The sequence below is a fragment of the Dermacentor variabilis genome, chromosome 8 (genome assembly GCF_050947875.1).
Source record: "Dermacentor variabilis isolate Ectoservices chromosome 8, ASM5094787v1, whole genome shotgun sequence".
In the NCBI taxonomy this organism is placed as follows: Eukaryota; Metazoa; Arthropoda; class Arachnida; order Ixodida; family Ixodidae; genus Dermacentor; species Dermacentor variabilis.
This window is the reverse complement of record NC_134575.1, coordinates 91531933-91550348: the sequence shown is the minus strand read 5'-3', so window position 1 is coordinate 91550348 and position 18416 is coordinate 91531933. Positions and strand designations below refer to the sequence as shown.

Genomic DNA, 18416 nt, shown 5'->3' with positions numbered 1-18416 from the left:
CTTGAAGAACTTTCCGGTGACTACGTTTGTACTTACGTATGTTTCTATCTAACCGTTTTCCTGCTTACTTGGGTCACCGGGTAGCCCGTGCTGAGAGAATCGGGTTCGAAACGAACTATCGGACTAACTTGGATGACTGAACGTGGGGCAATGCGTACATACGTGCAGATCTTCAACGAACCTCTTTCACGCCGATATGGGTCACTGTATAGACGCAGGACTGCGTAGGTACTGCTGCTCGAAGACACTCTTCGACGCCGACTTGGAGCACCGCCACTCGGTCTGCTCTGGTCTTCGTTGAACATCTTTAATGTCAGCTTGGGTCACTGAGTATTCGCCAGCAGGTCTGTGCAGCTCTTCAATGAATGTCTTCGACACCAGCTTGCGTAACTAGGAATGTGCCGCTGGGAATGTCCCGCACAACAATGACAAAAAGAATCCCTTAAATTTGTCCGACGTTGAGCGGAACCAAACCAGCGTCACAAGCGTCCTTCAAGGACAGCAATCCGACGCATTAGCAGGTTTCACCACAAATGCATTGTGTATATGTGCCTTATTTCAATGAACGCCTTTCCCGCCGGCGCTTTAGCAAGATGCGCCATGAATGCACGGGTATGTGCCGCTTTTCAATGAACCTCTCGCCAACTTGGGTCATTGAGTATGTGCCACTGAGTACGCGGCAAGCTAGGGAACAATTGTCAGCGTCCGCAAGCACCGGCGCTCCGTGCTTCTAGTCTCAGAGGCCGCGGGTGCACTTCTCGGCAGTGCCACTATAGATGGCGCAGAGTATCCATAAAGAAGCGCGACAGATCAGCCCGGTTTCCGCATTACGCATTTCTCATGCGTTCGCAAGCACCGGGACGCTATGCATTTCGGAGGTCACGCGCAGGCTTCGCGGCGGCGACGCTAGATGGCGCCGAGTGTTCTCAGGGAAGCGCCAAAGAGAAAACCCGCTGCAATATGTACATGTCTCATACATAACTAATTTCGACGGTGGCAATAAGTTGTCTCGCTATGTTGATTCAACACTAAATCTATTACCGTAGACAGTAATCGCGAGATGGGTTATGCCGCAATTTTTTTATTTCATGTTGCAGCGTCATAAATTGCTGTCGGCCCAATATAGCGCATCAGGCATTCCTTGATCTGTGCGAGAGACGAAGCGGAAATTCATCTTCACTTAACAATAAAGTTTAGCATTTAGAAGATGGCCAAAAGAAATCTACTTACGCCCGAGTACCTTCATGCTCTAGTTCACAATCTGTCTTTTTCATTTTCCTGTGCTGCCCTCTGCCGCACGCTACTGGAAATGTTTTGGAACAGTGCCGCGGGCTCTCGCCTGTTCATTTCTGTACCAGCGCCCATGTTGATAGTGCCGCAGTTGCACGTTTCGTGGACCGAGATTTATTATTAATGGCTTCTACGGGGCAGCGTATCGTTCCTGAATGCCATGTAGCACTCGTTGACTATACTCAGTAAGTAGACCTGAGCGCGCTGTTGAGCTATCAGTGCACCCGTTAAAGACACAATGGGTTCCGTCTGCCGACGCGGCTACCTTGTCACTTGTCAAATTTCTAGTCACTAATTTCTGGCACTTGTAGCTGGCCTTTTATATTCTTTTTACACGTTCTTCATAAATTTCACGTGTTCAAGAAGCCTTCGAGCGCAGCCATCAGGGTAATATTTTTGAAAGCAGTGCATTTGTTTACATCGACATCTAGAGCCACAGATTGTTACTTGCTTCAAATACTGTGGAAACTATGCATTCTTCTGAAATAATGACAAAGTGCAGCACCTCATGCATATTTGCTCATATGAGCAGCGTTCTTCCACCCAGGCACGAGTCAATAGGAGCGACCCCCCTGGGCCTCAATCATTGGTGACGATATATATTGTTACGCGTGGAAAGACACAGACGACAGAGGCTATTTACAGGCTATTTACACTGGAGCCAGAGAGCCAGGCCGAGTCAAGAGGAGCGACCAAGGGCACAGACCCACTTCGTTGTTCTCGCGGCGGCTCGTCTCTTGAGTATCCGCGATAATATCGTAGTACTACCCCTCCCCCCCCCCCCCCCGGCGACAAAAGCGCCGTCACGGTGCTGTTAAATATCCAAGGCGCATGGAGAGTTGTAGGGTTTGAGTCGGGCGACGTGGACAATGTCACTGGTTGTCACAGCGGAGGACGTAGTGGGCGTGGCTAGAGCGATTTCGTAGGTGACATCGGTTACTTGGCGAAGCACGCGATATGGGCCTGTGTAGCAGGAAAGCAGTTTTTCACAAAGGCCAACTTTACGCGATGGTGACCAAAGCAACACGAGGGTACCGGGGACAAAACGGACATCACGGTGACGGAGGTCGTAGCGTTGCTTTTGTTTGCCTTGAGAGACTTGTAGACGAGTGCGCGCAAGTTGGCGAGCATGGTCAGCATGGGCGATAGCATCACGGGCATAAGCGATAGTTGAAGCTGTGGTGGACGGAAGCAGTGTCCAGTGGTAGCGTCGGTTCACGGCCATACAAGAGGTAAAAAGGCGAAAGGCCAGCAGTTTCGAAACGGGAAGAGTTGTACGCAAATGTAATGTAAGGTAGAGCCTGGTCCCAGTCACGGTGGTCGTCTGAAACGTATTTGGATAGCATGTCCGTAAGGGTGCGGTTCAAACGCTCAGTGAGGCCGTTCGTTTGAAGGTGATAGGAGGTGGTAAATTTATGCTATATTGAGCAGGCACGCATGATGTTGTCAATGACTTTGGCTAAGAACGTACGGCCACGGTCTGTTAGCAGTTGACGCGGAGCACCATGAATCAAAATATGCAGGAGGAACTCCGCAATATCAGTTGCGCAACTGGTCGGAAGAGCGCGGGTTACGGCGTAGCGGGTCGCGTAGTCCGCCGCGACTGCAACCCACTTGTTTCCTGATTTAGATTCCGGAAATGGACCGAGAAGGTCTAAGCCGACACGATGGAAGGACTCGGCAGGGATGTCGAGCGGCTGCAGGTAACCAGGGGGGGATCTGGGAAGGCTTCTTGCGTCGTTGGCAAAGTTCACAAGCGGCGACGTAACGTCGTACGGAACGGGCAAGGCCCGGCCAGAAAAAAACGGCGACGTACACGGTCATAGGTTCGAGATACGCCGAGGTGTCCTGCCGTTGGTGCGTCGTGAAGCTCTTCTAGAACAGTTGAGTGGAGGTGTTTAGGTATGACAAGTAGGAACTCAAAGCCGTCCGGATGAAGGTTACGACGGTACAGAGTACCGTCGCGGAGGACGAAGAGGCGTAGAGTGGCATCGGCCGGAGTGTTCAAAACGGTCGATGAGTGCTCTGATGTAGGCGTCACGACGTTGCTCGTCAGCGAAATGCAGCAGCTGCGACACAGAGAATACACAAGCAGCACTGGTAATATTGGAGGAGTCAGAGTCGTCAACAGGGTAACGTGACAAGCTGTCAGCGTCCTGGTGCAGGCGGCCAGACTTGTGCACCACGGAATATGAAAATTCTTGTAGCCTCAAAGCCCATTGACCAAGCCGGCCTGTGGGATCTTTTAGCGATGAGAGCCAGCAGAGAGCATGATGGTCAGTGACTACGGAAAAAGGGTGACCGTAAAGGTAAGGACGGAACTTCGCAACCGCCCAGACAACAGCAAGGCATTCTCGTTCCGTAATGGAATAGTTGCGCTCCAATGGTGCTAGGAGGCGGCTCGCATAAGCAATAACGCGATCCTGCCACGTTGACGCTGAGCTAAGACGGCACCTACGCCATGACCGCTGGCATCTGTACGCAATTCTGTAGGGGCATCAGGGTCGAAGTGGGTGAGAATGGGTGGTGAGGTTAGAAGAGTGACGAGACGAGAGAATGCGGCGGCTACCGAAGCACCCCACGAGAATTTTACGACTTTCTTCAAAAGATTAGTGAGGGGTCGAGCAATTGCCGCAAAATCTTGAACAAAATGACGAAAGTACGAGCATATAGCCTTGCAATACTTCGAACGTCTGCGGTTGTCTTCGGAACCGGAAAGTCTCGGCCAGCACGAGTTTTGTCGGGATCAGGCTGTACGCCGGAAGCGTCAACAAGATAGCCCAGCAGAGTGATTTGGCGATGGCCAAAACGACATTTGGACGAGTTAAGTTGCAGCTTCGCCTTTCGAAATACATCAAGTATAGTTGTTACACGCTCAAAGTCAGTGTCGAACGTTGGCGAGAAGACGATGATGTCGCAGAGGTAGCAGAGGCATGTGGACCATTTGAAACCTTGGAGCAAGGAGTCCATCGTACGCTCGAAGGTGGCAGGGGCGTTGCATAATCCAAACTGCATTACTTCAATTTGGTATAGGCCATCAGGTGTGATGAACGCGGTTTTTTCTCTGTTCATATCGTCAACAGCAATCTGCCAATATCCCGAACGAAGATCAATGGAAGAGAAATAGCTGGAACCGTGCAGGCAGTCAAGGGCGTCGTCTGTACGTGGGAGCGGGTAGACGTCCTTCTTAGTAATGTTGTTCAGATGACTGTAGTCTACACAGAAGCGCCACGTGCCGTCCTTCTTCTTAACCAACCCCACAGGTGACGCCCAGGGACTCGATGAAGGCTCAATGATGTTTTTATCTAGCATTTTGTTCACTTCACTTTGAATTACTCGGCGTTCCGACGCAGAAACTCGATACGGTCGTCAGTGAATAGGTGTAGCATCGCCAGTAAGAATCCGATGCTTGACCGTGAACGTCTGGCCTAAAGGGCGATCGTCGAAGTCGAAAATATCTCGGTAGGAAGATAATACTTAGCAAAGGTCTTCAGTCTGCGCAGAGGGCAGGTCCGTCGCAACCATTCTTTTTTATGTTGGGATCGGCGCCCGAGGCTCGCGCGGGGTGCCTGCTGAGCTCGCAAGAACCATCGGTCGATAACGCTGCCACGTGATGATGGCTGAGACAATCAACGTTGGCAAGGCAAATACCTTGCGGTAGAATTTGCTTTGTCAATACAAAGTAAAACATTGGCATGCGAGTGCAGTTCGCAGTATTAGTAAGTATACTGTGAGGCACGGTAATGTCAAACTGTAGTGGAATGTCGGGCAGAGGAGTGACGAGGTACTCGCCATCAGGAACTGGTGGTGAAGACAACAGTTGAATATAGGCTATTGACTGTGGCGACAGGCGAAGAAAGCCGGTGGGGCATAAGCGGCACTGGGGTGCATCAGAAGGTTCTCCGAGAATCGGCAACTCAAGGCGAAGGGTACTGGCAGAGCAGTCAATAAGAGCAGAATGCGCGGAGAGAAAATCGAGGCCGTGAATGGGGTCGTTGGGGCAATGAGCAATCACGGTGAAGAGGACAGTAGTGTGGCGGCCGGCGATGCTAACACGTGCCGTACACATTCCGATGATAGGCACAGTACCGCCATCCGCAACGCGGAAGACGTGTGCCGACGCTGGGGTGAGGAGCTTGTTCAGTCGTCGTCGGAAGGCAGCACTCATTATAGAAAGATGTACTCCTGTATCGATGAGTGCCGTGACCGGATAGCCATCAACGTCAAGAAGGTTTTGGTTCGTATAGGTAACGTGAGCAGAGGATTTGAGGGCAGGGTTGACAACGCAGCTTCACCTCCAGAAGCTGCAGTACCTAGTTTTCCGGCTGAATCCGGGAGGCGATAGGCGGCGAAGAGAAGCGATAGGGTTGGGTTGAACGAGACTGATGGCGTCGAGGTGAGGGCGAGCGGCTGTAGCGAATGTTCGGAGCAGGAGCATCAGCGACAGTGGGTTCATGGCGGGTAGCATAGGGAACAGAAGGTCCAAAGATGCGAGGATAAGCGGCGGCGTATGTCCGAGGAGGCGGTGGCCATCGGTTGCGGCAGTGACGAGCGACGCGGTCATGCGACAGCAGTGGAAGCAGATCGGCCTGTCATCAGGGGTACGCCATTCGGACGGTTTGCGGCGAGATGTGGCAGAACAACACTGCCGGGGACGAGGAGGGCCGCTAGAGAACTGGGGAACGCTGGGTTGAGAAGTTGAACACACGGAGTTCAGACCCATGTTCTCAAATTCCTGTCTGACGACGGCCTGAATCATCGTAATCGTGGTTGCTGGTGGATCGGGAGGCGTCGCTGAGAAAGCTGGCGAACAGGCGGCCTCGAGTTCGCGGCGAACAATACGGGTTACGTCGTCACAGGTGGTGATCTGACGCGGTCGACCCTCACATGTCGACGTAGCAGCATTGTTGGGTAGCCGCGTGATGTGGTGTGAGATACGGCGGCTCTTAGCTTGTTCAAGGCGACGGCATTCTTTTATGATGGCGTCGATGGTTGAGACGTTGCCGAAGACAAGCAAATTGAAAGCGTCGTCGGCAATGCCTTTTAGCACATGCGCCACTTTATCTGCTTGAGAAAGCATCGTCAACTTTGCGGCATAGAGCCAAGACGTCGAGTATATCTGAAACGTATGGCTCTGTAGGTGTCTGAACACGAAACGCAAGAGCCTTTCTCGCGGCATCCTTGCGCCCAATGGGGTCACCGAACAGTTCCCGTAGCTTTTCTTTGAAACTGTCCCAACTGGTTATCTCGTCGTCATGCGTTTGGTGCCACACGCGTGTGGTGCCGCCGAGATAAAAGATGACATTGGCGAGCATAATGGTTAGGTCCCACCTGTCATTAGCGCTGGCATGTTCATAAAGCTTGATCCATTCGTCAACATCCTGTCCCTCCAGGCCAGAGAACACACAGGGTCGCGATAATGGGCAACCGTGACGATTGGAACAGTCGGTCAAGCCGAAGCCGTTGCAGAAGCGGGCTCGTCATCAGGAGGCATGGTGACAAGCTCGATGTATCGACCACTTCGGAGTTCCGAGGCGAGGACGGGGATGCTAAGCTCCCCTAGAATGTTACGTGTGGAAAGACACAGACGACAGAGGCTATTTACACTGGAGCCAGATGATGATGATGATGAAGCCTCAGGTAATGGCACAAACCCACTGAGGGGGATAGGCCACGAATCGGGTGGTAATATGACTCAATACATAAAATAAAATAAATTGGTTAATAAATAAATAACTCGAAAAAAGAAAGGAAAACAAATAATCCAAGATGTAAAATAAACTATGAATACGTGAGATGAAGTATTGATCAATACTATGGTAAGCCTTGCGTTGATAGGAATGTTAAAAAAAAAGGATATACTTAAACCTGAGTAAGTTAAATTATGAATCGTAATAGTAAGATTTGAACTGTGAATTTGTGCTTTTACTTTTTGAATTTTCTAAACTGCAGTAGAAATAAATCAATTCTTCAAACTAATAACTATTGACTAGGCATTCTTTTTGTGCCACATAGGAAATTATAAATGGCTAGGCAAACGTTCCTGTGGCTATTTCCCAAAACTGTTGCTCCAAGGGAGAGTATAACAGTGCTGCTTAAAGGTAATCCTAAATTTTGAAGTGGAAGTTCTAGACGTAGTTTTCGATGATTAGAAAACCGCCGGCATGATAATAAAAAATGATCTATAGTTTCTGGTTCATTACAGAGGTAGCATAGAGGGGATACCGCCAAACCACATCTGTGCAAGTAAAAATTAGGTGTTGGAATACGGCAACGCAGCCTAGTTAATGAAACTTCAAATTTCCGGTTAGGACACCATTGCCGGTTCCAAGAATAATTTAAGTGTAAAAAATGTGAAGATCCTGCTAATGACAGAGCTTTTTTGTCCTCGCTCAAAGAAAATTTCCGATATCTGGCTGCAGTAATGTGCGCAGTTGCCGGCAGCACAAATAGCACAGGACCTGCTAAAGAAGCTCTTGCTAAGGAATCGGCTTTTTCATTAATATGAATGTCTCGGTGGCCAAGGACCCATACTATATGCACTAAACTTAAGTGAGGTGGAGCTAATGAATAAAACGTCTTTCCGGTTGGCGACTTTGTAGACGCAGTAAGTGCGCTGCATACAGATAGAGCCAGGCCAACACTCGCTCGCGCCAAGGGCACAGACCCACTTCGTCGTTCTCGCGGCGACTCGTCTCTTGAGTATCTCGCGATAATATCGTAATTATATATATATATATATATATATATATATATATATATATATATATATATATATATATATAGTTAAATGAAAAGTTCTGTATGGTGCGGGGCATATGTAGTTGAAGAAACGAAGGGGCACGCTTACGAAAATTGCATCTTTAATGGTTTTACCGTTTCGGCCATGGCACGGTCTTCGTCAGAATAAACGAATGAACAAATTCTGACGAAGGCCGCACCACGGCCGAAAGGTTAAAACCAATAAACATGCGATTTTCGTAAGCGTGCCCCTTCATTTCCTCAACTATATATGCCATCCATTCTCTTGCTGCCTGTACTGCTCGCGTATTGATTCAAGGACTACTTTATACCGTCGAATTCGTCGTACTGCGCTCGCGTTCCCATGACATCATATTAGGCTGGGACTCCCTTGCAAATAATAACGCCGTTATTGACTGTTGTCACGCCGAACTCGAACTTGCTGCGCTTCCCGACCTTGAGACTATCGAAAACGGCCCTTCCAGTGCTAAACTGTTTGTACCCGAAGACAATGCCGTCCCTTCACGCTCTTCCCTGCTTGTGCCTGTGTCATGTGCCGCTATGTCTGATGGCACAGTTCTCTTTACGCCCTCTGAGGTGTTCATTCGCCGCCGATGTTCTCCGCTGCCCTTTGCTCTCCTTTCTCTTCGCAGTGGCGTCACGGAAATGGTCGTCGACAATCCCACGGCCTGTCCTTTACCTTTATTTCATGGTGGATGCCTAGGCCTCGTTCAACCGGTCGACACCGTTTGCATCTTAGTCGCTCCTGCCGTTTCTACTTCTGCGGACCTTGACGCACTTACTTGTGACCCTGCGGTTGATCAGTCACTCCTGCACGCTTTCCACTGCTCCACCGACGATGGAACGTCATTTTCAGAACGAAGTCAGCTTATCGCTCTACTGCAGAAGTTCCTCGCTTCTTTCGACAGCCATGCTTCCGGTTTGGGCAGCACATCGACTGTTCTTCACCAGTTAGATACTAGCAGTCATGCACCTTTCGGCAACGCCCTTACCGAGTATCCGCCTATGAGCGCCGTGTCATTGACCACCAGGTTACTGACACGCTCAAGCGTGGCGTTGTGCAGCCTTCCAACAGTCCCTGGGCATCACCGGTCGTTCTCGTTAAGAAAAAAGGTGGCTCTATTCGATTCTGCGTCGACTATCGACGTCTGAACAAGATAACGCGCAAGAACGTTTACCCGTTACCGAGCATCGACAACGCCCTCGACTGTTTGCAGGGAGCGGAGTGCATTTCTTCGATGGATTTACGTTAAAGACGCTGGCAAGTCCCTTTGGAACCATCTGATCGACCTAAAACAGCATTTGTAACACCTGACGGATTATACGAATTCATCGTAATGCCTTTCGGCCTGTGTAACCCTCCAGCCACTTTTGGAAGAATGATGGATAATATTTTACGCGGCCTCAAATGGAGCACATGTATACGCTACCTCGATGACGTAGTTGTCTTTACCGATGATTTCCAAACACATCTCAGCCGTCTCGAGCACGTTCTCACATGCCTTACTGACGCGAGACTTCAACTCAACTGAAAAAATTTTCATTTCGGCGCCCGAAAGCTCACTATGCTTGGCCATGTATCGCGAGACGGCGTCCTTCCGGATCCAGCCAAGCTCCGCGCTGTCACCGACTTTCCACAACCAAAGAAGTTAAAGGAGCTTCAAAGTTTCCTTTGTTTATGCTCGTATTTCCGGCGTTTCATTCTAAATTTCGCTTTCATAAGTGCACCCCTGACAGCCCTTCTAAGTGGCGACAAAGGACTTTCCGCTTGGTCGCCCGCCTGTGATGACGCAAGCTTGACGAAATTACGCCACCTGGTAACCACGCCACCTATTCTCCGCCACTTCGATCCTGCAGCCCCCACAGGGGTCCACACCGATGCCAGCGGCGTCGGACTCGGCGCCGTACTGGCGCAACGAAAAGCGGGGTTTGATGAATATGTCGTTGCCTACGTGAGCCGAACTCTAACAAAGGCCGAGGCTAATTACTCTGTTACAGAGAGTGTTTAGCCACTATTTGGGCCCTTGGGAAATTCCGTCCTTTTTTGTATGGTCACCCTTTCGATGTCGTTCGTCACTGATCATCACGCCCTTTGTTGGCTGTCTACCCTTAAGGACCCATCTGGCCGACTTGCTCGCTGGGCCCTTAAGCTACAGGAGTACGACATCCGCGTTCCAGCCGCAAACACACGGACGCTGACGCCCTTTCTCGCTCACCGGTCTCCGCTGACTGCGCTTGCCTATCCGCCCTTGAGCCCACACTTACATCTCATGCACTACGCAACATGCCATCGGAGCAGCGCAAGGATCCCTGGATCAGTGCTCTCATCAGCATCCTTTCTGATCCATCCACCTCTTCATCATCTCGCGCTCTTCGCCGCCAGGCTACCCACTTCTGCATTCGCGACGGCCTTCTTTATCGTCACATGTGGCTTCTTGTGATACCCCCGCCATCTCCGTGACCTTATCTGCGACGCTTTCCACGCAGACCCTCAGTGCGTGCATGCCAACCTCTTCAAGACCTAGCTCGACTACGCATCCGATTTTATTGGCGTGGCATGTATAACTACGTCCGAAAGTTGATTCGCTCCTGTGTCAGTTCCAACGCCGAAAATTGCATCCCGGACAAGTCTACGCGTCCCAACCCCTTCCCTGCCCTAGTCGGCCCTTTGATCGTGTTGGTGCAGACATATACGGACCACTACCCTCCCCTCCAGCAGGCAACCACTGGATTATTGTTGCAGTGGATCACTTGACCCGCTATGCTGAAACAGCCGCTCTGCCGACTGCCATGGCCCGCGACGATCGTTTCTGTTACGACATTTCGTTCTTCGCCACGGTGCCCCTCGCGAACTTCTGAGCGATAGAGGCCGCGCCTTTCTTTCCGATGCTTTGAAGGCACTACTCGACGAATGCCGAATCGACCACCGCACCAGTACAGCGCCGCCAAAAGCCGCCAGGAAAAGCCGCCAGGAAAAGCCGCCAGGATAGTAATTTCAAATTACTAAGGCCAGAACTAAACTAGCTAGAATGAGCTGGGAGACTCCAGAAGAGGAAGGAGATAAAGGGGAAAATGAATAGTGTGAATAGTACATTACCAAATTGCTTGAAATAATAGACTATGCATTTCCTCACGGTGCTCTACGGCCTTTCCTAATTGCACTTTACACCTTATAACATTTAAAGAACGGACAAAAACATACAAAATAAGGAATAAGCTTCGAAAAAAGAAATTCGCCGACGACTACGATATTCCTTGATGCAAAATTTGAGCGCACATTGTCTTCCTTTCGAGATATATTGGCTGGCGCGGACAATCTGTCTCGTGCGCCACGTTGTAAACGGAGCAATGTGTAGCGCAACTGCCGCGCTAATCGGGAGATCGCCAAAACCAGCCTATAGTACACTGCAACCAACGCGTGGGCGCGATTCATAGCAGCCGCCGCCGACAGACCTCCCAAACGACGCGCGCTAATCTGTCGCCATCTTGTAGCCATCGTCGCCGCACTACGCTTTTCCCCTCACGCTTTCGCCGCGCCCTCCTCCGCTTCCCGCCTCATGGTTATGGTGGCTAGCCACCATATCATGGTTCCACTGCACCCTCCTCTCCGCTTCCCTACCGGCGCCTTTCAAGCCCCGCTGCGCTCCGCGTTCGCTTTCATCTTTCGCTGCGCTCGCTCGGTTACGCCGCCGCCGATGCTCGTCGCAGGAACGGGCGCCTAAGAGCTGCGCTCTAAAGATCCGAGTAACCTAAGCACCATAAACATGACACCATAAACATAAACATAAGACCATAAAGAAAGCAACAAAATCCCAATAAAGAAAGGCGTCAGGCAGGGAGATACGATCTCTCCAATGCTATTCACAGCGTGTTTACAGGAGGTATTCAGAGACCTGGATTGGGAAGAATTGGGATAAGAGTTAATGGAGAATACCTTAGTAACTTGCGATTCGCTGATGATATTGCCTTGCTTAGTAACTCAGGGGACCAACTGCAATGCATGCTCACTGACCTGGAGAGGCAAAGCAGAAGAGTGGGTCTAAAAATTAATATGCAGAAAACTAAAGTAATGCTTAACAGTCTCGGGAGAGAACAGCAATTTACAATAGGCAGCGAGGCACTGGAAGTCGTAAGGGAATACATCTACTTAGGGCAGGTAGTGACGGCGGATCCGGATCATGAGACGGAAATAATCAGAAGAATAAGAATGGGCTGGGGTGCGTTTGGCAGGCATTCTCAGATCATGAACAGCAGATTGCCATTATCCCTCAAGAGAAAAGTTTATAACCCCCGCCAGCTGTCTTACCAGTACTCACGTACGGGGCAGAAACCTGGAGGCTTACGAAAAGGGTTCTACTTAAATTGAGGACGACGCAACGAGCTATGCAAAGAAGAATGATAGGTGTAACGTTAAGGGATAAGAAAAGAGCAGATTGGGTGAGGGAACAAACGCGAGTTAATGATATCTTACTTGAAATGAAGAAAAAGAAATGGGCATGGGCAAGACACGTAATGAGGAGGGAAGATAACCGTTGGTCATTAAGAGTTACAGAATGGATTCCAAGGGAAGGGAAGCGTTGCAGAGGGCGGCAGAAAGTTAGGCGGGAGGATGAGATTAAGAAGTTTGCAGGGACAACATGGCCACAATTAGTACATGACCGGGGTAGTTGGAGAAGTATGGGAGAGGCCTTTGCCCTGCAGTGGGCGTAACCAGGCTGATGATGATGATGAACCTAAGCACTTATTAGTTGTGAATGCGACAGCATATGTCCAACTGAACACCGCTGAGCTGTCCTTCAAGCTTGGCGCTGTGAGTAATGTACATACCATAGCTGTATGAGCTGCCCTAGTCAGCAAGCAGCAGCATCAACCTACGGTGCCAACGCCGAATGCCACCGATGTCCTGCTTGACGAGAGACCGGGGAAGAAGGCAGCGACCACCAAGGCCTGCAGGCGTGCGCAGCAATGAGGATGACATACGGATCCGCGTGCCGGCTTCCAAGATTGAGAGCAAGGGTGACATGGCGTCGAGGCGATGCCCTCTCCCCTCACGCCAGAGCTAGCACGCCAGCGTGACAGCGGGGGCACCCTTTCGCCCGCTCGGCAGCGTTGAGGCAAGCTCATGACGTGGCGTCGCAGCGAATGGGACTTTAAGTAGCGTTTCGCTGCTTACGGCCACCGACTTTTTCGCCCAATGGGCCATTTGTTGCTTTCGCATCAAAACGTCGGGGTTGGTGAGTTTCGAACCTAAGATGCCATGCTCAGAAGCCGAGTGTCTCACCCACTGGGCGTAAGATCCAATCTTGCAGAACATGAACATATCTGAAACATATGAATGTGTTGTAAAGGCGGTACAAAACAAATGTCAAAGGAGAACAGTTTCTATGAAGGCTTCGTTGAAAGATTTGGTGATGGCGGAATAAAAGCCATCTCTAGGACCACATTTAGAGCCGACTTTGAGCAATGTAGACATCAGAAAAATTATGATTTTGCGGAAATTTAATGCCAAACATGCCACATTCCCGATGTCTTTCGGTGGTCGCGCAACTTCCGTTGGAGTGATCCTTCAACAACCGAAATGCCACCGATCTCCGAGGCTCACGCGCTTCGTGACGCGCAACACCGACCCATAAGCAGTCAATGAGTTGATCAATCAATCAGTCTTTATTAGTGCTAATTATAAGAGTATACAATACAGGTAAATATGCAGAAGGAGGTCCCACGGTTACAAACCGTAGGCGGGACCACCTCTGATAGGGACGATAAAGAGTTAAGACAGGTTATATGGGACTCATCACGGTTTATAATGGTTCGACGCAGATGGATAAGGTGCTAAAAAGCGATAAGGGCTTTAATGGCTGGAGCAATCGTGATAAAGTTGATAAGGACCGATAAGGGTTGCAAATGGTCTGATCAAGCTCGATGAGGTTGATAAGGACCGATAAGAGTTCATATGGTCGGATTATGATAGAAATTGTCGATTAATTTTTTTTATTGATTAACGCTTAATCATTTATCATTTTATCTTTTAATCGATTAATCGTTTTCGATGTAGGGTTTTTCATCGATTAACTGATTAATCAAAATTTTTGCTGGATACTTCTAAAAAGGCTGAAACCCAGTCATTCTTTTGTGGGACCCTATTTTAATTTTTGAGAGGTGGAACCAAGTTTGAAAAAAAGCGTGTAAACATTTGATAATCGATAATCTTTAACTAGTTAGAAATTAAATATAGTTGGCACTGGTGGATTTTGAAGAGAGAAACAATAGACGTTATAAAATGGCACTTCGCGCCGAATTAAACAAGATATATGGCACTAGTGAAACCCTGCACAGTACAGTTAAACAAGAAAAAAAATAAAAATGGCAAAAGTAAAAGTTGAAGTCCAACTGAAGTATGCAAGAAATTTCAATATGCTCTGGGGAAAAGGACATTACTGGTTTAGGATATTAAGCCACATGCTCTTTTCTACAGAGCGAAGGAATGTCAATTGGCTGAGATGCTTGGATGAAACCGACACCTTCTTTGAATGGCCACACTACCAGCAACAACGAGCATGCGAGAATAGATGCTCGGACGCTACAGATTTGCTGGAATCGACATGAACTCCATTGCTATGTCAAATACAGGCTCCAAACCTGCGAGCATGTTGTGCCACGTCTTTAGTGGACTGGAAGTGGCATGACGATCAACAACTGCGTTGCTATAGTATGCCTTCAATTGCGAGGGCAATAACAATGCGAGGGCAACAATTAATCGAACAGGTCTAATCAATTAAGTTGATTCAATGAAATGTGGACATCGATGGAGATTAATCGTTTTCCTAGATACATTTAAACGATTCATCCTTCATCGATATTACCAACCATAGATCATGTCTAATAAGGTTAAGGACAGATAAGGGTTGATAAGGATTGGATCGATTGCGATAAAATTCATAACGAGTGATAAAGATTGATAAGTCTGATTGAGTCCGATAAGGTTCATAACAACTGATGAGGGCTGATAAGGATCGGGTCTAGCCCTACAAGGTTGATAACTACCGATAAGTGTTAACAAGGGTTTATACTGGTCGGATCGAGTTTGATAAGGCAGTGTCGAGATAAGAAAGTGGCACAATGCTTATGCATACTTAGCTTCAGTGGAGTTTCTGCATTTTTTTTCCAGAGGCGCTTCCAAGGTCGCACCGCGCGAGCGACCTTTCCAATATGTTTTGCGACTAATCCGCTAGGGCAGGGCGCATGCGCCGCGGGTACTCCGTGGCCGCGGGACGTGACAAAGGTGGATTCTATGACAAATTCATAAAGTACGAGAATAGATGCGACTCTCAGTCAGTCAGTTATCGGCCGCGGGGCAGATTAGCGCGCTCATTTTTTGAGTAATAAGCCTTTATAGCATAATCTGACCAGAACTTCAAGCTGTGTCCTACGATTTTTTTACTTGAAATAAAATACACAGTGACTGATACTCATTATCCATCGCTCATGCTTCTGCTTAGTTTCCCATATTGAGTTTTTATTTCAGTATTGATGTACTTAATGACTTTCTTTTTCCGTTTCAGAGCTGTGCCTTGAAGAAACTACCCCGTGAAGAAAAATACACTTTGGCAATTTTGGCATATTTTGCAGACTTCATTTCTGGATGATATGAGGTCTCTTGCAAACGAACAAATAATGTCGCACCTTCTCACTTATATAAGTGCAAATCTTCAAATAAAGAAAGTCAAAAACCCACCTGTGTCCCTGTCAATTTAGTTCATCTCTGCTGTCACGTATTCGTATAAAGAGAACATTTAGCGTGGCACTGAACATGTTAAGCATGTATCAGCAGCTCGTTAAGAAGCGTTCTTCTGCTTTGGGACTTTCTTTTTGTCTTAACATTCTTAGGGTGCTCTATGCACATCCCGGGGGCTATGTTCGTATCTCAGTATGTTTCTAATCATTCTTCTGCCTACCTGGATTACGGTAGTCCGTGGTCGAACGCGTAGGGCATCGGACTACCGTGATGAGGGAACAGGCTTTGAAAGCAACCATCGCACCAAATTGGGTCATCGAATATTTGGCAACGTGAGCATAGTGCCGCTCTTCAACGAAGCTCTTTCACGCCGATATGAGTCGATCACTGTAGGTGCGGGACTGGGTAGGTGCCCCTGTTCAAGGAAACACTTTGACGCCGACTGGAAGCACAGGGTATGTGACACTAGGTCTGTGTTGGTCTTCAGTGAAACTCTTTGACGCCAACTTGCGAAACCAGGTGTGTGCCACTGAGAATGTGCCGCTCTACAAAGACGAAAATGATCCCTTAGATTTATCCAATGTCGAGTGGAACCGAACCCACGTCACAGGGGTTCCTCGAGGACAGCAACCCGATGCATTAGCATGCTGCGCCACAAATGCACTAGGTATGCGCCACTTGTGAATTAATGCCTTTCGAGCCAATGCTTTAACGACCTGCGCCATGAATACACTGGGTGCGTGTCACTCTTCAACGAACCTATCGCCAACTTGGGTCACGAGGTATGCATGGGGTATGTGCGACTGAGTGTGCGCGTTCGCTAACACCGGCACGCCATGCTTCCGCTTCACAATCGCACTCTCTCTCTTCTCGTCTCAGAGGCCACGCATACACTTCTCGGCAGTGCCATCGGATAGCGCAATGTGTCCCCCAAAAAAAAAGTGCAAGAGAGGAGCCCGGTTTCCACATAAATTTAGCCCAGACAATACGCACGCTTGCGGACGCACGCCAGCGCATGCGCAGACGGTGCGGCACGGCTCATACACTTCGAAACCAAGGAGGTTAAAGAGGGATTGCTGGTGTGGAAGTCGCCTACACCGAGGGTCAAGCCGGCGGTGGCCATCTTGCAGGGGGCAAGAAGCAGCCTGCCAAGAGCTTTGCAGCACTATTCGCTGACTTTTCCAGCGGTATTTAATTGATTAAAGCATATTAAAGTTATAATGCAACTGGAGGTCTCCCAATTGCAGATATCCGAGTGCTGAGGTATTTTTTTCATTTTATCGGCGTCAAGATACAGCTGCCACAAAGTAGAAAAAATTCACGCAATATAGCGTTTATTCACTTTCAGTGTAGAAATTGATCGATCATGAAAGCTGTCACAATAAAAAGCAATTCAAAACTGAAAATGTAGCATGAGAAGTAGTAGTGCATGCAACAAACACAAGTATTCATTATTATCTTCATTTTCATCAGGTGTTGCCGGTGCTTTAGTAATTTCATTGCATGAAAGGGCTCAACTTTGGCGGCGGCCGTTTCCTTTTAGCCTGAAATATAACATTTTCCTTTATTCTAGAGCAAGGCAATGCTAATGTGCAACCTTATTTAAATGAGAATCATAATGCTAATGCGTGAACTGCTTGTGCATCAAATTTCCTAAAAGCACCCGAGTGCGCTAGCCCGCTTTGGGATCCGCACAGCATCGTGTATGGCAAGATACGACGACCCAAAACACATAAGCTGCGGCATCCTACGATCACTGGCAGGTGCCAACACTGTAGAGAGGCCCCTGACACATATCACTTGGTGTGGGCCTGCCAGCAAAATTCAGCTCTCACCCCCACCCCAATCCTACCAGACAGGATTGGGAGGCGGCCCTGCTTGGTTGCTCAGACATTTAGACCCAAAAGGCCTTGGTCAAGAGGGCCAAGCTGGCAGCCTCGACCTCCCGGACCACGGACTTCACCTAGTATGTAGGGTTCCTGCGTGAGTCCACACCTCTCTTTCTTGTTTATGAATGTTTTCCATCACCACCACCTCCGACAGCAGGGACTCCAAAAGTCCAGGGGACATGCTTTGTCCCTTGGGGCTTTTTGCCAAGCTGTAAAAGCATATGCACTACTGTAAATCCTTAACAGAGCTGCACTACATAGACCACGAGAGCTACCTTGTGCAGCGCTGTGGCCTACGAGACTGACAGGCTGACAGCACCCCTGAAGGAAGCACCGAATGTTCCTCCAGTGGTTGGAACGCACAGCTGGGCTTCTCTAGGCAATGGTGCCGGTGCCACGACCTTCACATCTCCCCATTCTAGCCAGCCTACACTGGCATTCACATTTTGTGACTAACGCTGCCGACCTCCCCAAATTTAGTCGGACAGTTCCAACTATTTAGGAAATGTCCCGAGTCTCACTTGACCCAGTTGGGATGGCACAATGTATAAGAAATGTAGGGGCAGCTAAATGTACTAAATGATGCCAGGGCAGCTAAAAAATACAAGGGCAAATCAGAGTCCTTGGCCCCATTTTTTATTAGCCTAGATAAGGTACACACAGGTCATTACAAATGTACATACTATTCTATGTACCTTACACTATTTTTCCACGTGGTCTCCACACCGCTTCAGACCATT

General features: G+C 48.9%; 1 protein-coding gene across 3 annotated transcripts in view; it reads left to right on the top strand.

The window, feature by feature from the left end:
* Positions 1-15786, top strand: part of LOC142591172 (uncharacterized) — a 30032-nt gene extending 14246 nt beyond the window's left edge. For all 3 annotated transcript variants that reach the window (XM_075703539.1, XM_075703538.1, XM_075703537.1), the window contains one exon: positions 15615-15786. In XM_075703539.1, coding sequence (XP_075559654.1) covers positions 15615-15698 — 84 coding nt within the window. In that variant the 3' untranslated portion in view covers positions 15699-15786. The remainder of the gene's footprint in view (positions 1-15614) is intronic.
* The last annotated feature ends 2630 nt before the right edge of the window (positions 15787-18416 follow it).